The sequence below is a fragment of the Protomyctophum bolini genome, assembly GCF_963924005.1.
Source record: "Protomyctophum bolini genome assembly, chromosome: 22".
NCBI lineage: Eukaryota > Metazoa > Chordata > Actinopteri > Myctophiformes > Myctophidae > Protomyctophum > Protomyctophum bolini.
In genome coordinates, this window is record NC_137883.1 from 6054161 (window position 1) to 6078380 (window position 24220).

The window sequence follows — 24220 nt, forward strand, 5'->3', positions numbered from 1 at the left end:
GCACGTACGTTGCAGATGTGTGCCTCACAGTGGCTGCACCCACACTCTGGCACTGGTAGGACGGTCTCCGGAGTCCTGAACCATTTTCATGTCTGTCCGACCGACCGAGCTTACGCAATTGTCAGCCCTTTGATTTTTCTTTTTTTGGTACTATGACAGGAGTCTCCGGACATAAAATCGATGATATAAATTCCTTCTCTCTGCTCTTCGGTGCAACTGGAAATTTCTAACGAGCGAAATCATTATCGGCCCTAGTATGAATCGGCCCTTAGGCTAGAAATGCAGTTTACAATAAGTATATTGTATTATTATATACAATATATACACACACAAACATTTGTATTGCTGTCATAAAAAAAAAGACTTGCAAGGGTTAGGGTATTACTAGGGTAATCCAATATTTTATTGGATTATTTTGCATTCGTGGAATATGTTGTCAAACCCCTTCCTTCGATGATGGATGACGGAGACTTGACGTCATCGTAAAGCTCCAGGAAAAACAAAACCACTCTCTGCACAAGTTGCTTTATTGCTGTTTCCAGACCAGCTGACGAAAACAAACACATGAACTGAACCGAACCGTGGCTGCCGTCACCGTGCCGTCTGTCCAGACTTGACTGACACACACACACACGCTCTGGTGGCTCAGCTCCTGCTGCTGTGTACACTAGCACGTCTGCATGTGTATCATTATAGGAGGGAGTGTGTACAATAGTCTGAATGTTAACGTGTGTGTGGTACATTACATAGATATAGGAGGGAGTGTGTACTAGTCTGATACAAGCCAGTCCGTCCCCCACTGGTCGGTGCACAGCCACAGTGCACACTGTTTCTGCACACAACACAGCACGATGTCGGAAGCTGCTGCTACTTCTGCTGCTGCAGGAAACAATAACGGGGACTCGGGACTAAATGGTAAATATTATTATATCTGCTTTTGACGTTCGCCTCTTTCGTTTTACTTTACTTGTCTGGAGAAAACTAAGTGGCGGACCAGTTCGTGTGGTTTTACGTTTTGGTTTCCATGTGTAGTTATGTTATGATTGTTTAAAATTATATTATATTATATTTTGCTGTGTTGTTATGTATGTATACTGTAGCTTCATTGGACGTTTGGAGGAGGATTGAGAACACTATGTTCCGTTTGATGACCGACAGCCTTTGGGCCAATTGTGTTCAAGAAGGCGGGGTTACCGTGTTGACTGGCACACATTTGAGCCAGTCGAGGAGCTGCGTGGTGCCGTGTGGGTGGGTTTTAAGTGTTGTCAACAAGGCAAGATGGAAGAAGGAAAAAGTCCCAACTGTGAAAAAAATCGGGCTAAAATAGCCAAAGAAATTGATCGGATTGTCAAAATGTCAGTATTATTTGTCTTTTATTGCTCCGAAACCATTCTTGCAGCTCCGTGGATTTGTACGGAGTCCATAATAGTTACCTTTCATTGTTTGTACATTTCAATTTTGGAGAAGCCAAGACAAACTGGCTCTGCACAGCCCTGTTCCATAGCACTACATATCTAAATAATGATAATAATAATGCTAATAATACTAGTAAATATAGCTGCAATGCAGTTATACGACGGGGTCAACCCCCCAAAAAAGAATCACACCCGTGGGAAGTGAGGGGCACTCTTATCATCTTACATCAATTACAACATTATGTTTGTTTTAGTCCTCAACACACACATTAGATTTCTCTTATGGCGTTTTCTTAAACATGCATCGTTGAAAAACAAAACATTAAAGCTGTATATAGGAACTAGGACTAGCGCCCTTCAAAAAAAAAACTACGCAATATACACAATGAGCTCTATAAACAATGATGACTGAAATTGTTTGACAAGTAATACATACAAATCACACTTGTCTAAAGTGAGGGTCGCTCTTTCAAATCATCACATTCAGTGCCACAAACACCTACAGCAGTGGTTCCCAGTCTTTTTCATGTCAAGGACCCCCAAATTGATACAAATTGGCCTGCGGACCTCCATTTGAAGAGATATGTCAGGGACCCCCATAAAAGAACATTTGTATGTCTCTAGCAGTGATTTTCAACCCGTTTTAATTTCAAGGACCCCCATGTTTGACATGCATTAGTCTGCGGACCCCCATTTAATGCCATTTCTATCTCTGAGACCCCAATTTATATTGTAAAATCAATGACATTTTTTTACTCTTGAGAGTGTAAAAATGCCCATTTGGTTCCATATGATCATATGATTCCAGCTGAGTTACCGACCCTTAAGGGTCCATTTCGTTCCAAATGATCATTTAGCTGGGGACCCCCTGGAACTCCTTCAAGGACCCCTGGGGGTCCCCGGACCCCACTTTGGAAACCACTGACCTACACAACTTGTACAAACAATAGGGCTCTTTGCCCCTTCGGGCTTGATCCCTAATAATATAAATCACACTTGTGTGAAGTGAGTGGTGCTCTTATCATCATACATCATCACATTTGGTGCTCATCCAATCAAATCATCACATTCCGTGGAGCAAACACAGACACACAAAGTTGGGCATAGGAGGGGCTGGCGCTCCTCTAAAAAAAGTGTTTTATATAGGTGTGTGTGTGCACAACATGTTGTGGCAGGTATAGGCGCACTCAACAAGCTATTGGGGGCAGTGACACAGCATGCTATTTGTGGCTACGGTGATGATGAGGAGGCAGCCGTTTAGGACGTGCTGGAAGTGGCACTTGGGGCCAAGAGAACAGGGCTTATTTGTTGGTGGTTGTGAACTTGAAGTCATGGGTTAGAGCAGTGTTTAAAAAAAATGTGTGGGTCGGGACCCATTTGTTGGTCGCAGGCGTCCTCGTGGACACATTCTTCTGCGTCCCTTTTGTTTTTGTTTCCTAAATTATGTTTTTAATTATTATTTCAAAACATTACAAAACATTCCCAAAAAAAGCAAAACTTAAAAACAAAATTCAATGATTTCTTTCCAGTAATTTCTAGAAGTAATGAAAGAATATCCCATAAATTAGAACACATATTTCAAAACTAGTGAAAATATGCCGATCCACATGCTCCCAATGCGCCGCGGAGCGTCACATTGTGAGCTTGTAGATCTGCTATGTTCACTAGTTTGGGTCCCTGGCGAATGTCTCTAATTTCTGTTTGGGGTCACGGGCTGAAACGTCTGGGAACCACTGGGTTAGTAGCCTCGGAAACCTGGGTTAGAGTCACAGCCAGGCCCAGTGCTAGCTTGTCTTATTGGGTTAGAGTCACAGCCAGACCCACCCAGTGCTAGCTTGTCTTATTGGGTTAGAGTCACAGGCCAGACCCACCCAGTGCTAGCTTGTCTTATTGGGTTAGAGTCACAGCCAGACCCACCCAGTGCTAGCTTGTCTTATTGGTACATTGACCGCTTTCTCTATTAAAAACAAAATAAAATAACTAGATCTCCTTGCGTAGAACCTCCAAATGATGGTTGGGTACAGTAAGCCAAATTAGACCATAAATAGTCAATAGAGTAAACAAACTCAGCATTTGACAAGTGACCGATGTTAATTCCCAACCCTTGTCACAACTGTCATTTGTAGGGTATACAGATATGCTCGCTCATTGCTTTGCCATGTTTTGTTCCTAGTTCCAGGCCAGGAAACGTTGAGTCAGTTTTACTGTAAGGCAAACATCTTTGGAGCGTAGCTCAGGCAGAGCAATATAATGCTCACGATGATAACGGGGCATCTGGTTAGGATGCCTCTCGGGGCGTCTCCCTATAGGGAGGTGTTGTAAACTCTTAAGTACTGGACCTTCGTCTGGTTTGACAGACGGGTAGTGTGTGCCGGCTGGGTGGTGTGTGCTGTTGCACTAGAATCATTTTAAAACAATGCCTGTTTTTCAAAGATTGTAGTCATTATTTGAACTCCCCCCCCCCCCCCCCCCCCCCCTAGAAATACTTCAACCGGATTATCACACACCACCCACCCAGCCGGCACACACTACCTGTCTGTCAAAGCAGACGAGGGTCCAGTACAGAGTTTACAACAGGAGGTCCTTGAGGCACGTCCCACTGTGGGAGGAGACCCCCGGGGCAGACCAAGGCGCAGTTGGAGGAAACGCATCGACTCACTGGCCTTGGAATGTCTCGGGATCCCCCAGGAGGAAGTCACTTAATGTTGCTCTGGAGAGGGGAAGTCTGGAGCTCTCTTCTGGTGGAGCTGTTTCCCCCGCGACCCCGACTACGGATAAGCGGTTGAAGATGGATGGATGATAACAGAACTCAAGAAATGAAAAGAATCTGCACACCATTTTCTGCTCCCAGAACTTTCTTTTACTTGAAAGTGGTAGCGTTTCGGGCCGTAGCCCTTCCTCAGACCTGAGAATATAAATACATCTTTGTGACTGATTTCGTTGTATACAACAATGTATACAACCATACAATATACAACCATACAACAATGTATACAACCAGCAGTAAGATGCCTAAAGGGCGAGGTCGTGTGTGTACTGGCCAAGTGGCCATATATGGAGCGTGTCTTGTCTTGAGTGTACAGGGTTTGATGAGGTCAGATCAACATTATGGAATGTCAGAACAGGTTGGCTCCATATATGGAGATCTAAGGGTGGCAGCGGTGGCATTGTCTTGAGTGTACAGGGTTTGATGAGGGGGGGGGGGGGCAAAGGCCCTTTAATCTTCGGGCCTGTTGTGAACTCTAGTTTTCGCCGGCTGCCGGGCGCGGCTGCACAAATAACTTTGGGGGCGGGCCCGTCTAGAGTTTAAATGGATATCGGTCAAAAGGGAGACATCGAAGAGGAAGGATGGATGGGGGGGAGGATCGACATTATGGAATCTCCATATACTAATATTGATGCCATCAGGGATCTCCATATATGGGCTTAATTTGCGACGCGTTTACTATGATATTATGATCCCTGGTTTACTATCGTCCCCGAGGATGTCATAGTGATGTCACGAGACCTGGGCACAATATATGGGGACTTTACCCATGTATGGGGATTTCTGAGTGACTACTGACCCAAAAAAAACGCACAAGATTTCGCAACGTATATTGTGGCAGTGAATCTGCAATGAATGGGCGTCCCTCACGTCACACTAGCTGCCCGCTAGCCCCTCCTATGCCCAGCTTTCCGGGTTTGTGTGAACACAAACATTGGCTTGTGATTGGCGGAGCAAACTACATATACCGTATTTTTCCAAATAGTAGCCCCGGGCTGTTAATATGCTAAATCTATTCGATTTACAGTATAAGAAACTGCTTACACAGTATACTGTATAAAACAATATATAATAATACTGTAGTGTACACTATAGGGTCCCCACCGTCATGAAACTCACGAAATATTGAAACATTTTAAAAAGGTTTTCAGGCCTACAAAAGCTTTGTAATTAAAATGTTTGGATATAATTTCATAAGGTGCACCGTGTTTAGTTTTTTCCATGTTGAGTCTTGCTTTGGGGGATTGATAGCATAAAAAAAGCCTCATTGATGCACCATTGCTTTATAGGCCTGGAAATGGGGTAAAACTGTAGAAATCTCAATGCTACTGATACTCATCATCCTCCTCCAATTTAGTGCAACAATGTTGTCTACAGTAATAACGTACGCGGGATGGTAATAAAAAAGAAAATACCAGTACAGGAAATATTATATATAAAAATGAAATCAAAGCTGCGATACCTTTTTTCTTAATTTTTAATATCGTAAACCGTGTATAAAATGATGATATGAAGTGCCTGCCTACTGTATAAAACTCTACCACCATCAAAACAACACAGCAGCAACTGAGGTCATCTCAATGCCACTCATCATCATCCTCCTCCTCCCCCTCCTCCTCCTCATCATCATCCTCTTATCACAAGTTCATTGCGGAACTCTTGTTTCCGCGTCGCTCTCGTGATCTTCCTCAGTTCCACAATCTTCTCGGTGGGAGCGTCTTTCTGAGCAACAGTTGTTCTCCTCCTGAGTGAGAGATCGTTGCGTCGGAGGAATCTATTAACCCATTCTGAACGGGAACTCATTTTGGTGTTAGCATTACGTTATGCTTTAGCTATTGAAAAATAGCAGATCTACAAGCTCATAGCGCGCCACCGAGTGGCGCGCTACGAGCTTGTAGGTCTGCTATTTTTTGAAAAATCGAAGAACGACTGACATTTTTAGAGTCTGATCTCAGGTCAGAATGGGTTAATCAGACCAGTGTGTGTCCCAGTGGAAACCTCGTATGAATCTGATCTCAGGTCAGAATGGGTTAAGCCACCCAGTGGAAAAAAAACACCTCCCCGTCCCTCTTATCACCCACCGTGGAGTACAAGGACCTGGCCTTCAGGCGAATCATTCTCCGCGAGACTCGTAGGTTCTGTCCCCGGGTGTGGCGTATATCCATTGACACAAGGTAGTTTCCAGCTCCTCGCTCACTTTCTTCCTCCCCCCCCCCGCCCGTCAAGCGAGCCCTTTTGCCACCCGAGTCCGCTTGAAACGCCATTTCACCTTTCATTTTTCTTCCATTCTCTCACGCGCTTCGGGTCCACGTTAAACTGTCTGGAAGCTGCCAGTCCAGGGTTCTGCTCCGCGTATTTCACCGCCACTAGTTTGAACGTCAAGTCAGACTTCCTTTGTTTCTTTTTCTTGACATTTCCATCCCTCTCCCGAGTAGTATTCACCTCCATGTTTCCTTTCTAAATAACCCGTTCTTCTATTGTGTCCGCCATGCTCAACAACGTACTATATTACTGCTCGTTCTGTTCCTGTCTGTCTGTCTGTCTGTCGAGGGGCGGCTAGCCTCGGAAACCCAGACGTTTTTATTTCCAGGGAGAAAAAAAAAGTCTGGGTCTGAGTCCACTTCAATTCGCCATAGAGTAGTGCAAACATTGCTCACTCTCTGCTGATTTCTGATTGTCTGCACCTTTGTAAAATTGACATACACACGCACACATGTACACACACACACGCTCCTCTCTCTCTCTCTGTCGCTCTAAGTAATTAGTCTCATGTCGCGCAGCTGCGCATATATTCTCCCGGCGGATCCTGCCGGGAGCTGCCTATGCCATAAAAAGCATAGGTGAGTTCCAGGCTAAGGGGCGGCTATTTGGACGAGGCGGTTATTATGCAAAATGGTGTCAGAAGAACCTGGGCTGTTATTAGGTAGTGGGGCGTGGGCGGCTATTTGAGTAAGGGCTGTTATTTGGAAATATATACGGTATTGAAGATAATGGGGTGCTTCTACACAGTCACACGTTTCCACAAGTCACAACGCGCAGAGGCTCGACATGCATTGTGAGCTTGTGGATCTGCTATTTCTTTGCACATGGGCCACGGCACCGTGCAGCAGGCTTTTTGCACCGGCCCGCACCTGGCCGTCATTTGGTTACCGACTTGTTTGTTTATTTGGGGGGGGGGGGGGGGGTGGGGTTTACACCTAAGCTTGGTGTTATTTTTGGCTTTTCGTCTGACAAGCTTGGTGGTGGTGTGTGTTGTTATTTTTAGTTTTCCTGGAGCTCTCACTTCTGTGCTGTAAATATTTTTGCCTAATACCTGGGATCCTCATTTTAGATCCTCCCCCCCCTGTTGGAACCTCAAGGCAGCAGAGGACACAACACCACTCTTATCAAGTGGTGTTTTTGGCAGCACATTTCCATTTTAGTTTTCAGTTCATATAGTCTCTTAAATAGTTTTCATTTAGTTTTAGTCACATTTTAGTCACCCGGTAGGTTTTAGTCGACTAAAGGTGGTTGCACACCGGCCACGTTTTTCGGAAAACCGATGGAGAAACGCCGCAAATTCGCATCCGAAAATAGCTGATATACAAGCTGTTGTGAGCTTGTAGATCTGCTATTTTCAGCATGCAACCAAGTGTAAAATAACTTGTGTCTTTTACTTATACTGGATCTCTTGTCTGTCCACTAGTCCCTGTCTAACAGTTTTAGTCTTCATTTCTATTTGTTGACAAAGGTGACCGTATATTTATTCATAGTTTTTGTCATCCATGGCTTATAGTTTTTATGTCGTTTTTTGCCAGTGGGGAAAAAGGGAGTCGACGAATGTTTTTCCGTCATGGTATTTAGTCGACGAAAACAACACTGCCCTAGTGTTATGTATGCTCGTCTGTCTGAACAATAGCAGAAGAATAGCAGATCTACAAGCTCATACGCGCTTAATTGTAGGTCTGCTATTTTCTTTTAAATCGAAGAGCGACTGACGTAGAAGACATTTTCAGAATCGGATCTCAGGTCGGAATGGAGACCTTTTTTTAGAATCTGATCTCAGGTCAGAACGGGTTAACGGACGGACGGACGGACGGACGGCGCCGCGGTCCCGGGCCCAGAACGTTCGGCCTCACCGCCGCCATGGCAACCTCGTTAAGTCCATGGAGCTGCAGAGACAATGGGCTGTCGACAGCAGCTTGGCATCGCGGTCTGCCACGTAATCCACACATGGATGAGAGTTGGGGCGCTGGAGCCTGATTCATCCTCCAGAATATACTTTCATTCTCTCGCGATGCCAATGTGGGCTTGTCGATCAGCTATATTTGGCAAGCAGCATGTCATGAGTATACGTTTTAACCCATTCTGACCTGAGATCAGATTCATACCAGGTTTCCACTGGACACACACTGGTCTGATTAACCCATTCTGACCTGAGATCAGATTCTAAAAATGTCAGTCGTTCTTCGATTTTTCAAAAATAGCAGACCTACAAGCTCGTATCGCGCCACTCGGTGGCGCGATATGAGCTTGTAGATCTGCTATTTTTCAATAGCTAAAGCATAACACGATGCTAACACCAAAATGGGTGCCAGGTCAGAATGGGTTAAGCATTGAACGTTTGGCCAGTGAAATTCAGCCCAGGGAAGGGTTGCCGGTTGGGCGTTGACATTATGTGTATGTCATATATGTATGTATGTATGTTTGGAAGGTCTGAGGAATTCAGGGCTTTGGCACGAAACGTTATCACCTTTAACCCATTTTGGCCAGACGTCGGAGAAAAAAAAAAAAAAAAGTCTTCAAAATCCCGACAGTTTTCTGAAAAACCTCATGTTTCTGTATCAGTGGTGCTCAATATTTCATGTCAAGGACCCCAAAAAATATATGTAATATGCCTCCGCCCCCCCCCCCCCCCCCCCCCATCTGAAAATATGTAGTTCCAGGGACCTCACAGAAGCAAAGATTTGAGTTAAAATGTTCACTCTGTAATAATATATATTCAAAGATTTGAGACACATTTTCACGATTTTCACTCGGTGCCGCGCTATGAACTTGTAGATCTGCTATTTTTCAATAGAAGTGTATAACATAATGCTTAAAACTCCAAAAGGGGTTCCCGTTCTGACTGGGTTAAAGTAAATAATTGTTGGGAGCTGACATTTGTGTGCAGACTTTTTTATTCTTACTCTATGACTGTCTTTGATCCGGCACCCAGCCTACATACAGTAGGTAATTGGATGTGCGTGTCTTTCGGCTGTTTGTTCAGCCTCTTTTGCTACTTGGGGTTGACATATGACCTGACTCTGGGTGGGTGTTTACCTACTGTTAATTATAGGCCGATGTGACCTATTCAAGTAAATAAATGTGTCCTGATGTAACCTAATTACCAGACGGTTTGCCTCTCGCAATTTCCAAATGCTTTCATTATACAGTCTGGGCCAACGGAAGAGCTGTCCTGAGTAAACTATAAAGCGGAAGTGGAGCCTCCTCCCCACTTCCGTTTCGTCTTTACAGTCGTGCACATTTACTCTAAGTAGAAATAGAAATCATCTAAGCATATATAGCTTGTTGCTTGGCAGAAAATGAAAAATAGATATTTTAAAATATATTGTCGTGAACGGAAATGGCAGCTTCCTTACTCGGGAGGTGTAGTTCCAGACTATATACCTAGCATTGTGGAATAGTTGTCTGGCTACACGAGACTTAAGCCCAGCGTGCTTCATTCAGAAGTAAAAAGGGCTTGTTTTAAGTGCCGGAAGTGCATCAAAATAGAAGCTCCCGGGGTGCCAGAGTTGTCTGAGTGCTTTTACTCTGAAAGCCATGAACCGAAAACACTTTCTTAAAAAAGTTGACTTGACAAAGTGAACCTCACAATCTCCGATCATCTTAATATATTTATATACGCTCCAAAAAGCGTTCATATTTTGCGGGAGAGACGGATGAGGAGCAGAAATGAAGCGCCAGCATATCGATCCATTTATCACCACGGAGAGCGCCCTGGACGAGGAGAGACGAGTCATTCTTTCCGCCGCGCTAACATGGGAGTCAATGACAAGCTAATAGTTGCACAGAGCGTTAGCATACGGCAAGCGAACAGCGAAATGCCAAAAAAAAAAAAAAGGAATAATTCTGAATATTCTTATCTCGCCCCGTGTCGTTTGGACGTCGCTAGGACGTCTACAGACGTCTTTAGAATCAGTCGGTTGTATTCCTTATGACGTTTCCAGACGTTTTATGTACAAAATGTGTTAATGAATTGCATAGTCTCTCCGGAAGTGCCCGGCATGTACCGTATTATTTTTCCTCCCTCCTCCCAATATGGACCTCGCTCACACACACACACACACACACACACACACACTCACTGACCCGCCCACCTTCACCTCGCCAGACTTCCGACTACCAGTACCAGACGACCACACGTATGCTCGGCTGCATTTCTAAATAGCTTTGACATGCGTCGCTCTGTTGCCGCTCCATGCCCGAGATCGCGTATACAAGCCAGGGCCAGGCGGGGACGGAACGGCGTCGTATGTCGCAGTCAAGGTCTAGAAGCCGCAAGCACACATAGCATTTAGTCAAGCTATTTAGTGCCCTTTCACCACCACCCACCAGGCAGTAAATGGAGATGAGGTGTGTGGGGTTGGTGGCGGCTAGACCCACCGGCTGATGAAAAGTGTCACGCTTATACTTCATGCGACTTAACTGGTCTTTTTGTTTCCACTTGTTTTAGTGGCAAGAAATATGCTTGTCATTTTAATCCCCCCTTTTGGTGTTTTCAGCATTGTGTTATGCTTTAGCTGTTGAGAAATAGCAATATACAAGCTCATAGTGCGGCACCAAGTGCAAAAGTGTAAAATGACTTCTACTGGATCTCTTGTCCACTAGTCCCTTCCTAGCATTTTAGTCGTCTAGTTTTTATCTGTTGACGGAATTGTCAGTATACGGTATTTAGTCTTAGTTTTAGTCATCATAGCTTAGTTTTCATTTAGTTTCCATTTAGTTTTCATCAGTGGAAACATTTTTCTTAGTCGACAATTTTCTTAGTGTGTGTGTGTGTGTGTGTGTGTGTGTGTGTGTTCTTTTTTTCGTTTTTCAAATTAAATATTAAAAAAGGTTAGTTGAATTAAGCCCCCTCACCTCATCTGCAGTACCAAATTACATCCTGCACATAATTCTATATTCTCCTAACTCTGACTGGGGAGGGAGTCTGATATGTGGATTGTTCAGTTCGAGTCTAATGATTATTACATCCTGATCGTCCTGATATAGATATATGAAGATTATATAAATATCTCTAAACATTATAGCCTATGGACAATCAAAATCGGTTGGAAATATTTCATTTTGATGTGTCCTAATTAAACAATATTACAACAGCAATAATGTTGGACTTGATATGGCACACTAACTGTCAAGACAACCTTTATAGTATACCATCCCTCCCTAGCTATAATCTGTACATTTTAGGTCCTCTCCTGACACTGACAGAGAGAGGTAATTGCAACTTTAATTGCATTCCTTGTGTGGAATCTACCACACAGCCAAGATATATTGAGCTTATGAGTTTCAGGCAGTTCTACTAGTCAACCAGTAGGTTATACTATAGCCGTCTACCACATACAGTACAGCCTATAAGCAGATTGTTACTCTGGAAATTTGAGCTATGGCCTAGAGTAGACATACCGTATAAGCTGCCTAAAAGTCCTGAGACGGGGAAAGAAAATATGCCTATAGTTCACGAACTTATAATGTTAATGGGGCGGGCCAGGGCAAATATGTGCAAAACGCTGAACCGTCTGGAGCTCTGCCAGTCCGTCACTGGAGTAGTGAATGACGTGTCTCTGCTGGCCTTATTTGACTTTTATCTGGTCAGATGCCAGCAGGCATCTGATCCTTTGTGTTGGATGCTGCCCAAGTTTACGTTGCATTGGTGTAACAACGCTCGGCTGGCTTTGTTTGGTGGCTATGAGTCAGGATATTGTAGCAAAAGGTTAACCCTCTATCCGATATAAGAGCTGCATGTCTGCCCACCTTAGAAATACCTTTGTTTGTGACAGCGTTGTGTGTGTTCGTTTCACACACTCTAATGCTGTCTGTGTTAACGCCCCGAACGCCCCGGGGGTTATGTAATCCATTAAATCAGAGAGTTATTAACGTTTTAAGATTTTCAATCTCGTCAGCTAAACAAGGGGGGGGGGGACATTTACGATGACGTCCCACTGTTGCGCAACATCGAATGTTGCGCAACAGGCGCTCCCAGCCTGTGGAGCGATGTGATCTGTTTTGATATCAATAATATCCGTCCTTTTCATCAATCTCTGTCCTGGGAGCTGGGTGTTAGTAATTGAAAGGGCGGAGAACTTTGGATCGCTAACCCCAAAAAATAATTTGGGGTTTGGGTTAACTCAAATGGTTATCAAATTATTGGCCTAGAAATGCGGTAAAAACAAATCTCTGTGAATTCAAGGCTCCATGGTAATCGTTTTTTGGCGGGAGTGAACTATCCCTGTAAGCCCAGTCCACACCAATGATTCGCAAAGGGAATTAGTTGCAACGGCAACCAAGTTTCGTTTACATTATCCCTAAATTGAGCTCACCTGCAACGGATCAGTTCGCTGCAATTCCTTGCAAACTAGTTGCAACTATAGTTGCGTTGTGTGAATCATTCGTATGGACGGGTTAACATAGTATCGGCTTAACTAGTCGGTGACTAACTTCTTTGAGGGACAAGTGGCGTTCAGCCACACGAGAAGGAGCAATAACAGGTCTGTGATGTGAGGGGGGGCATCCCCTCACTGTTAAATAGTTATTGTTAAATGATGAATGCGCTCTTACTGTGCTGTATGCACAGTAATGAAATATCATTTTTAGTAATATTTGGTAAGGTGTTTCAGTGCAGTTGCTTCTGGTTTTGAGTGGATCGGAGAGCCTCTATGTTTCGTTGATGTTGTAAGTGCGGTTGTATGTTTGATGTATTGTTTTGTCTATATGTACTGTATTCATTGCGTTGTGCCCGAGGAGGACCCCCTCTAAAACGAGATGATGCATCTCAATTTCATTCAGATGCCTCTAAATGAAATCAAATTTCAATATATATATATATATATATTTTTTCCTGTGATCATCATCCTATTATTTCCGGCGTGTTCTTTTCCTACAGGGTCCTGGGTGGAGCTGGAGTTGAACAGAGCAGCGGCTGCAGGGTCCACCCAGGCGGCGGCGTCTCTGGCAGGAGGCCATGAGCAGTCCCCCCCCGGCGGCGGCGGCGGCTTGCTGCCCCTCCTTCCTCAGGTGGCGGAGGAGGAGGAGGCGGAGGCGGAGGCGGAGGCCATGATGGTGGTCGGAGGCCTGGAGCACGTGCCCTCCTCCTCCTCCATCCACAACGGAGACATGGAGAAGATCCTGCTGGACGCGCAGCACGAGTCGAGCCGCAGCAACTCTTCCTGTGACAGGTTGGGAAACATTTTAGACCCAGGGGGGTTGGGCAACTTTGACCATGGAGAGGGGGCCACTATCATGTCCACACTCGCTCCAGAGGGGCCACTATTATGTCCACACTCGCTCCAGAGGGGCCACTATCATGTCCACACTCGTTCCAGAGGGGCCACTATGGGCTCCATTTTCGTCACCGCTAAAAACCCCTTATTCCTAAACTTCTTTGCCTTTTTTCTCACAATGCGTCGCGACGCATTGTGAGCTTGTAGATCGGCTATTTTCAAATGGCCCGAAATGTATAGGGTTGAAGTGGTTAATGTATGTTTTCTAATCAAAATTAAAATCTCCCAAAGTCACTAAAGTTTTCAAATAATTGTAGTGGAGTAAAAGTACACATTTGGGCTTCCGAGATCTAGTGGAGTACTGGAAATTGGAAAATACTCAAGTAAAGTACAAATACCTCAATTGTACTTAAGTACAGTACTTAAGTGAAAGTACTTGGTTGCTTTCCACCACTGCTACTGTATTAGGACACAGTCGCCCCGAGGAGCCTGTTAGGGTTTAAGTGTCTTGTTCAGGGACCCTCTCTGACACGCAGGCGAGGCACGGCCGAGGGGGTGAACCGGGGACCCTGCAATTCCCAGGCGGCCTCTCTCTCTCTCTCTCTCTCTCTCTCTCTCTCTCTTCTCATTCAGCTGTGGCTGCCTCGTGAAGATCTTTCGCGTGGTATTTTAAATATGTGCTGTAGAAGGGTTTCATTGAGACATAATCAGTGTGTTGACACTCTGTTTGTTCTTCTTTCTAAAGCAGGGAGAAAGACTTTTCTCCCATCCTATAACTTGGCAGTGCACCTCCCTTGCTCTGTATTTTTTGGGCCGAAAGGCTGTTTTGAGAGATCCATCCACGCAAAACATAACAAACAATTGAACTGCTAGATTTAACTACACGATTCCTATACCTCTTCATACAGTATGACATATTTTTATTTGAACGCATTGAAACAGCCTGCTGGTTTGTAAGCTAAGTTTGTCTTTGCTTTGAGTAGCCTATAGTCTGTACTAGTCTGGAGAGGTGAAGAGTTGGCTCATTTTGAAACGCAAACACTTGTTATAGTAATTCTCCTTGTTCAAGATTGCCCAGTGGCGATTTTAAAACCCATGTGATCTCTGCAGGCTGGTTCGGAAGAGAAGTCACTCTCTGTCTCTGATCTGATGATCTCTGTCTCTGATCTGGCGATCTCTGTCTCTGATCTGGCGATCTCTGTCTCTGATCTGGCGATCTCTGCGCAGACTTGTTTCCAGCTGGATGGATTGACGAGGGCTTTTTGAATAGCGTTAATCTAATTTCTCATGAACTGAATGTAACCATGAATGACAGTAATCGTCAAATTGTAGCAGCTGTTTGTTCGTTTGTTGTTGAACTGGAGAGTGGCTATCCGGACGACACACACGGCTTCCCTGTTGAATTATTATAAGGATTGTGACCATTAACCGTTTATCCACACGTCCTAGGAACGTGTGTACACGTCCTATAGCGCATCCTCAATGATATCAGGCGAGGGGAGAATATGAGATCATGTATTCCGGATTGTTTCCGGGGGGGTGGGGTTCAGAGTAAAAGCGTCCATGTCTTTTCCGGCACCCCGGAGCTTCTATTTTGAAGGAGTCCCGAAAAGTTGCAGAACCTTCCATTTAACCGGCGCTGCTCACATTGTTTGCTCAACTCTAATCCCCGGAGCGGCCATAAAACGGAGCTTATCAGTTACTTGAGCAGTCAAATGTCAATGAATCACATGAGGATGGGTATGTGTACGTACAGTATGTGGATAATGTCACAACAACAGCGAACACTACTGTAGTTGGCTATCGGCATTGGTTCCCATTCAGGACGGGATATAATGGCAGATCTACAAGCTCATAGATATTTTTGAAATAGCGCAAGTCTTTGAATATATTCTTTCAGAGCGAACGTTTTTAACTCAAATCTTTGCTTCTGGGGAGGTCCCCAACATGTTTTCAGATGGGGGTCGGTGGCCAATTAATTAATAGTATTTGGGGTCCTTGACATGAAAACCTTATTATAACTATTCAAAAATGTTTGGCAAAATAGCAAACAAGGCAACAGAAGTTTAGGGATAAGGGGTTTAGCGGTGACAAATAGAGCCCTTGGTGTCTTGCTCAATGACACAATATGAATACTGGACAACTCACCCCGGTGCTTGCCCGTTCTTCCTCCCGGAATTTTCACCAGTGAGGGGGCTAACTTTGTAATATGCTATTGGCTGTTTGTATACTTTTTGGAAAAATATAAAAAGATACTCCTGTGGAAAGGCTATATTATTTTACTTATATTGACCCTATAAACAATTTAGTATTATGTAGTATATGTAAGGTTTTGCCGCACTCAAATGGTACCTCGTCAGATAATCCCCACATATCCTACAACAACTTCTGTGAACAGACTTTTCATAAATTATATTTGTACATGACGGCTGTCTGCTGTCATGAAAGTTTATAGTTAGAGAAATTCAAAGTCCAGCCCGTCTGCTGTCCAGCCTCTCCCACCCCTCACTGGGGAAAAGTCTGGGAGGAAAACAGAAACGGGGTGAGTTGTCTTGTCGCCCTCTATATACCAGAATAGGACAGTGTCTCTCTCTCCTCCAACCACCATATGGGATTCAGACTAGATATTCATGCATGGGGGAATTTCTAGCTTAGCCAAAAGTTCAGGGTGCGGTCATCATCATCATCATGAGTTCATGAGGTTTGTAAGCAAGGTTATAATAGTTTTGTTTTAGTTAGTTTTGACATATTTTTTTCAAATTCAGTTAGTTTTAGTTCGTTTTTAGAGCGGGTTTGCTAGTTTTTATTTTGGTGAAAATGCTTAGTTTTAGTTTAGTTTTAGTTTTTTTTCGTACTTTGGTTTATTTGTGGGATTAGGGTCAGCGTGGCTACATGCTGCCGTACGGTGCTGACAAACTGCCAGAAATGAGGAAATTAATCGAATTAATTTAAAAAGATTATATCATAAATATCCGAAAGGCATATAAATATTGATGAAGACTAAAACTAAGGGTATTTTGTCTATAATTTCAGTTAGTTTTAGTTAGTTTTGAGGACACAAAATACAGTTTCAGTTTATAGTTATGGTTTTTTAATTATTTTTTAGTTTTTATTAGTTTATATGTCTTTCTAGTTTCGTTTTTTTTAGTTAGTTTTAGTTAACTATTGTAAGAAGACGTCGGCACGCTCTGACACGTGGTTTTGTTTGTGGATTGTGCCTCTCCAGTCCTCCCCGACCCCACAGCCCCCAGGAGGAGGACGACGAGGGACAGATCACCTTCGACGTGGACGTGTCGAGCCGGAGAGACAGCCGCCAAGTACGTAAACAAGTTGGTGTGCATAACCCCATTCTGACCTGAGATCAGATTCTAAAAAATGTCTATTACATCCATGACAGTTTTCATTAATAATATAGTCTCTCTCTCTCAAGACAGACTGTTGACTATAGTCGCGGGTCCGCTGTTTTTCCCTTATTTGCCGATGGGATTCTCAGATTGGTACCGTGTGCCTGCTGTTTTCCGGTTTTGTAAAGATATTTCCGATTTTTTTTTTACTAGCAACACTCGCATCTTGTGTCATAAAATGGTTTCAGGGTCGGGATCCGCAGCTAAAATTATGCATATTAATATGCGGGGAAACTAAGATGTCATTCACATATGTGAATGACATCTTAGTTTCCATGGAGACATGAGACACACCCTGTGTGTGTGTGTGTGTGTGTGTGTGTGTGTGTGTGTGTGTGTGTGTGTGTGTGTGTGTGTGTGTGTGTGCTCGTGCCTGCGCTGTGATCTATAGAACACAATGGAGGAGGCACACCTACAGTCATTTCTTTTAATTGTGTGTGTGTGTGTGTGCGTGTGCGTGCGCGCGCGCGGCCATTTTACTGCAACCAGTTAGCCAGCATCATTATCTAATTATGGTAATTATGGTTAATAAGGCTGACATTCTAACCCAGATATCCAACACAAAATGAAAAACTCCACGTGTACACCAGGGTTATCATTGTTAAATACGAGCTGAAATGGCTATTTGCGAACATATTGTGACGTATTTCATAGTTGGACGTTGGTTTTCCAACCTCCACACAGTGTGCATGTGAACTGGTGATGACAATTGTCATTCTTTCCAGCCGTGTCCGACCGATAGGGGTTTTTGTAACCGATACCAATTCTAGAGAGGGGACGATCACCGATATGCAACCGATATAGTTGATTTGTGATATGGTGGTGATGATTATAGTGATGAAAATAGGCATTTTCTGTGTGGAGTGTGCAAAGATCTTGCACCGATATGATTATTCAAAGGTGAAGTCACAGTGACGGTAATGGTCCTAACCGGAAAGGAACTGGTTGGAATAATGTGCTCCTTCCACGCGCTACGTCTAACCAGGGAAACTCCCCCCTGTCAGGTGTAAAGGAGCAACTTGGACACTCAAGCATGAAGGAAGCATGAGTTAAGTCTGTTGCTCTCCCCAGGTTGGCGGAGGGTGTGTAGAGCCCAGGATCACATTAGATGATTGACACAGGGGTGAAAAATGGGTTACAAAATCGTGGGATAAAAAATATATAAAAAAAAATCTTCTAAATCCTCCAGTTTTCAGATTTTTCAAAAAATAGCAGACCTACAAGCTCGTAGCGCGCCACTCGGTGGCGCGCTATGAGCTTGTAGATCTGCTATTTTTCAATAGCTAAAGCATAACATAATGCATAGCTCTTATTTGCGCCGCCCTCTTTGAAAACTATGTATTTCCAACTCCAGCTTGTAGTTGTACAGGCTTCATCAACAGCGCTCGAGCGCTCTGTTTCTAACCCCTCAACGTCGCAACCCTTCTATTGGATGGCTCTGGTAGGCTGGAGCTTCACCTGTGTTGCGTTACTCACTGACCCTGATTGTTATGTATCACAGGTGTGTACGTTTTAATTGCGTGGCTTTGTTCTTCAGTCAGAAGAGGACGCTCTGGACAAGGACACGGACATAGACATACTGATGAAGGATTCAGACTGGGTGGCAGATTGGTCCAGTCGTCCGGAAAACATTCCTCCTAAGTAAGCATCAAAGAAAGGACAGTGTCCACAGACGATAAACTAAGCACATGAATGAGAAAAGCTTTTAAATGTCACGTTGTTGAAGTTATGTGGTTGACGCACTGTATGTTTTACTTGTTTTACATGCTTTATATCATGTGTCCAAACAAAGGTCACCAGAATTTCTGTAAATCTCGCAGAGGGTCATGTAAAAATCACATGAATACCACAACTAATGTATAACCATTATACATTTACTTTAAACCCCCTTTTGATCTTAGACAGGAGAAATGTCCTGTGCATATTACACTATACAACTCTCTATATTCAGCACCAGCACTGTCTGTAAATGACTCGCCCCCACACTGAACTCTGTGGCTCTGTGAGAAAATATTCCACTTCCGAATGAGACTCATGATACAGTACAGTGCATTATGGGGCGGCAGTGGCTCTGGGAACCACAAGGTTCAAAGTTTGATCCCATCATCCCAGGCTCTCCCAGAGTTATTGTCGATGCGTCCTTGAGCTAGGGCATTAACCCATTTAGGCCTGACCTCCAAATTAAACAAAGATCTTCTAAATATAAATATTTTCACGATTTTTCAAAAATAGCAGACCTATACAAGCTCGTCCAGCAGACCTACATCACCGAGTGGCACGCTATCATCTTGTAGATCTGCTATTTTTCAATAGCTAAATTATAACGATGTTTAAAACACCAAAAGGGCTTCCCGCCCAGAATTGGCAGGAATGAGCAACTAGTCGACTATTCAACTATAGTCGACTAGTAAATCCACTGACCTTGTTGGTACTAGTAGTTTTTTTTCTTCTTTTTCCCGATTTTGTAGGCCTCAAGATCTGGTAAAGTTATAGTATTATAGTCACCAATGTACACAGTTTTTAAATGTACTATACGTACTATAATGTATTCATTTCCAAAAAAGAATAGGTAGTTAAACAACTAGTCAACTAGTCAAAATGACTAGAAGTGAATGCCCATACCTTGAGCAAGACTCGGAACGCCTCATTTCTCCCAATGTGCAGGTTGGTGCATGGTTTCCTCCTTCCCTGGTGTACGACTATATGAAAGCGTGCGTGAATGTAATGCAAACATCAAGGGAGAGAAATCACAGCAATTTGTTGCCTCTAAAATAAAGTTACGTCTCGGAGCTCTAGAAACGAGTGTGCGGATGTCCTTTCTTTTCTTCCTCGATGTTTGCCTTGATGCCTGACATCCAGCACCGCACAGTCTTCTCTGTGAATGCAATGCACAAATCTGTGTAAAAGCGCTATATAAAAATGCACCATTTATTATTGTGCATCGTTACAATAACGCGGTACAACGGGTATTTGTCGGATGAATCTGATGTTATTTGTTCTGTTCATGTGAAACATCTTTGAGTATCAAAAAGTCACACCCGTGTGAACTGAGTGGTGCAACTCCACCCCCGCCCCCCCTCTCTCTCTCTCTCGCTCTCATTAGCAGGCAACAGTGCAGCACTGTCCCTCTCTCTGTTTCTGGCACAACAGCGCCCCTACTGGTGCCCATAGTCATATACTGGCGCTCATTAACCAACACATAGGTACATAGGTGAACACACGGACATCGCTGTTCCTTGGAGTGGTTGCACCACTCAAAAAGCACAAAATGTGATCTTTTCGCAGGGAGTTCCACTTCCGCCACCCTCGGCGCTCGGTGTCGCTGAGCATGAGGAAGACGGGCGCCATGAAGAAAGGAGGGATCTTTTCTGCCGAGTTCCTCAAAGTCTTCATCCCCTCGCTGCTATTATCACACATCCTGGCTCTGGGACTGGGGTAAGAAGCACAGACTGTAAATATAATAAATATGGACAAAGCGTTCTCCGGGTCTGGTATGGACGTAAGATGAAGCCTGTCAAGTCCTTGAATTGTAAATCGCTTCACCCCTTCTTTTTCGTTCTGTAAAGGTAGACACGCCCCTCAGAACATACTCGACTTTATGGTCATTTTTTTTAAATAAATGGGACCATCATTTTCCAAAAAGAATATTATGACATGAGAAATGAGACTTTAAACTAGTGACTGGAAGCAGAAAGTATTCATGACCATGTTTATTAAGGTAATACAGTCTAGGTGATGAAGTTGGGCCCAAATGCATGGACCTCTATGGGTTTTTTTGGGCCCAATGACAGCGCCACAACAGGCCATTATATGAACTTTCAGGAAGTCGGGATTTCCTACTGGCTTCAGACACTATTGGCTTCACTGCCCCCCTGGTATAAGAACCAAAGAAAGGCTTCCTCTGGGTAAAGGCATTCGGTGTACATGAAGACATGTACACTGGATACAACAGCAAAACAAAATTACTGTTTTATTTGGGTTGAACAAAGGCTACAGAATCGATAGGATTGCGCGTGTCCGGGTAGACAAACTTTGTGGACAAACCTTTTGTTGCCCTGGCATGAACACTATTGCCCATTTGCAGACAGTGGCCATCTTGCCATCAGAGTTTGGAAGCACTCGTTTTCAGTAAAGCAACGTCCTGCTGCCTCCTGCATTATGTGCTTATTCAAAACCGGTGGTACGCAGGGCAGTTGAGTGATATCTAACGAGCACTTCCAAACTCCAGCACTTGGAAAAATAATCACCTGCAAGGACACAAAGTAGCTCATAACATGTATACAGTGGATTTTTTATGAAACAAACACCTTGAGGATAGAAAGAGAATAATTCAAACTTTCCGTACAGCTGCAATGTTGGTGAGTTTGACGTTGTTTAATACAGATAGGACTTTTCTGTTTGGATGAACGGGCTGCCAATGGAAGTTGCACCTAGGTAGCAACTTGCCATTAACTTATATGGTAAGATGGCCGCGGTCTGCATATGGAGAATAGCAGTTCTCTGGGATATGGGAAGTCAACAGGGGATTTTGTTCTTGATGCTGCAATAGCGACTCCTACTGGTGGATTGAGGCACCTGTTGAGCAGGGGGGGAGGACTGGGAAAGATGGCAACCTCTGCTCTCGTGGTGAAATTTCTCATTCTAGGGTAAAAAGAAGTGTCTGGCAGTGGCGAGGGAAGGTGAAACGTCAAAGCCCACATCGCAGTGGTGTGGCCGTTGAGCCTTATGGCAAGTGCATCACAATGCTGTAACAATTTGCACTGTTGTCACAGTTCATTCACCCCACAGCTTGTTGGCTGGTGCTGTGGGAAAGAAATAAAACATTAATGACCCAACAATACATCGACACTTTGACAATGCCGTGCACAGACTGCACACCCACTATATGCTCACTGGTGGGCTGGGTGCCACTTGAGACAGGCAACAGACCCAGCTGGACTCGAGTATCACGCATATTATAACTCAAAAAAGTATTGGTCAAAAAGTTAAAGGTGAATTCCATACTAGAAGGCTTTCTTTCCTTTATTTGTAGTTGTTACGTCCCTGCCAAAGAGGTCCAGGTGTTATTTTGTTGTTTTGAAATTATTATTAAAACTAAAGCTAGCAAAATAAACTAGAATAAAAAACAGTACATTAGTGCATCCCGTGGATGCAGAGGCCTATTTTAATCTCTGAACTCTTGTTAAGACTTTTCATTGATTCAATATTTATTTTAAAAAAAAACCCACAGCCACAAACGGACGTAAGCAATTTCAAACATTTTAACAAATAAAGCGGAAAATTACAGATCTACCAGCTCACAACAAGTTACGCGATTTGACAATTTCCACTGCTTTCGTGTGATCTTGTAGGGCTTTACAGTAGTTTACAGAAAAATGAAACAAATAAAAAGTTGACATATACTGCATGCAGATACAAGGTTTCCGCTGGACACCGACAATATAAATCCTGGGTCCTGAAAGGAGGTATATATATAGGTGTTGGATCTGATATCACATTGCTAAATATACTTTCCCTGCCCCCTGGTTTTTGTTTGTTTTGTTTACCTCAGAGTCTACATCGGGAAGAGGCTGACCACTCCACCTACGAGCTCTTTCTGAACCTGAAACTGACAAAGTGCCTGAGAAGTGGCCACGACATGTTGAGGGGAAGGTTTGTTTTGTTTTGCTGTCAGAAGAAGAAGAAGATGAAGAAGAGTGCTCATCTGTCCCCCTCTTCCTTTCATATCTTCTCCTCCCCTCCATCCCTCCTCCCTCTCTGCTCCTCGTCCCTGAGATATGCCATGATCCCAGGAGACTCCCCACCCCCCCCCTTTAATCTGTCTTTCTCTGACTGTTTGTAGATAAAACCCTCTCCCACCATACCTGTTGAACCTAATTTATATACCTTTTGCACAATGGTCGCTAGCCGAAAAAAAAAAAAAAAAAAAAACACATTTTCAAGCTAAAAATGAAAAAAATTAAATACTCAGACAATTTTCAAGCTAAGAAATCTGTAATTTTAGCATGAGATGGTGATGTACGGCGAAGTATAAATTAAACTTCACTCGTTTGTATAAGCTTTTCAAGGAATGAATAGGGTCCTTTTTTCCCTTTCCCCAATGTTGGGTATAATTGTTTATAATGGGCGGGTTTCACGGGAGGGGAGCGGGCAGCACTAAAAACCAAACTCTTCAACTACGGACTACCCCGTTACCCCGGAAGGTTACCCGCTAACCACTTTATATGCCCTATTTTATACTTTGTCTTATGGTGGTGTCACACAAAAATTGTGAAAATGGCCAATCTACAAGTTGACAATGCATCGCGATGCAACGTGTCGAGAGCTTGCAGATCAGCTATATATATATACACGCAGATCGAAGATTTCCATCATGCCCCATTATGGGGACGCCAGGTTGAAAGTGGCTAACAAAGCAGACTTGACATGAGATGTCCAAGTCTGATGATGACTGTGCCACCGACGTTGGTAGCGCAGCACTATGTGGCAAACCTATGTGTGAGAGAGAGTTGGCTGAAATGACGTGAGCATGCCTTTGAAAGTAGCCATTTTGTTTTCTATTATGAAATGACCTTTTAGATAATGTCATCCTTTTTTATATTTATTTTACACCGTTGTTTTTTTTTTCTTCGTTTTATTGAGGAGACCTCCCAGCAAGCCAGATGACGTCATGATAACGTTATGACGACGTCCTCCGGTGACGTTCAGGACTATAGGCCAGATCACAGCCCATGTGGGGGATGATCTTTACGTTCAGGACTATAGGCCAGATCACAGCCCATGTGGGGGATGATCTTTACGTTCAGGACTATAGGCCAGATCACAGCCCATGTGGGGGATGATCTTTACGTTCAGGACTATAGGCCAGATCACAGCCCATATGGGGATGATCTTTACGTCATTTCCAGGACGTCTTCACCAGTTTAAATATTATAGCTTATTCTGGGCCAGATGTGACTAGTTTTGATATGACTTAAGCTGATCTGGCCTCGATCGGACTCTCTCTGATTCATCCAGGGACGTCCGTCTTAATGGGCTTGAAAAACTCGAAAATCAAGATGATATTCTGGGGCAGATCCGACTAGTCTTGGTTTGACTTGATCTGGCCACAATCGTCACTAATTCGTCCAGGTCCTGACCGTGCTTGCTGGA

At 43.8% G+C, this 24220-nt stretch overlaps 1 protein-coding gene across 1 annotated transcript; it reads left to right on the plus strand.

Moving 5' to 3' along the window:
• The first annotated feature begins 449 nt into the window (after positions 1 to 449).
• Positions 450 to 23050, plus strand: bnip3lb (BCL2 interacting protein 3 like b). Its single transcript, XM_080756498.1, has 6 exons — positions 450 to 915; positions 13328 to 13619; positions 16891 to 16981; positions 18606 to 18709; positions 20354 to 20503; positions 22620 to 23050. Exons 1-6 carry the CDS (start codon positions 852 to 854, stop codon positions 22666 to 22668), a joined length of 750 nt encoding a protein of 249 aa, XP_080612624.1. The 5' UTR covers positions 450 to 851; the 3' UTR covers positions 22669 to 23050.
• Positions 23051 to 24220: the final 1170 nt, after the last annotated feature.

Bases quoted from the DNA above. Each gene is read 5' to 3' on its own strand.
- bnip3lb (XM_080756498.1), top strand. From the start codon at position 852: ATGTCGGAAGCTGCTGCTACTTCTGCTGCTGCAGGAAACAATAACGGG. The intron at 916-13,327 runs GTAAATATTATT...CTTTTCCTACAG, and splicing joins CGGGGACTCGGGACTAAATG to GGTCCTGGGTGGAGCTGGAG. The intron at 16,982-18,605 runs GTACGTAAACAA...TTTGTTCTTCAG, and splicing joins GCCGGAGAGACAGCCGCCAA to TCAGAAGAGGACGCTCTGGA.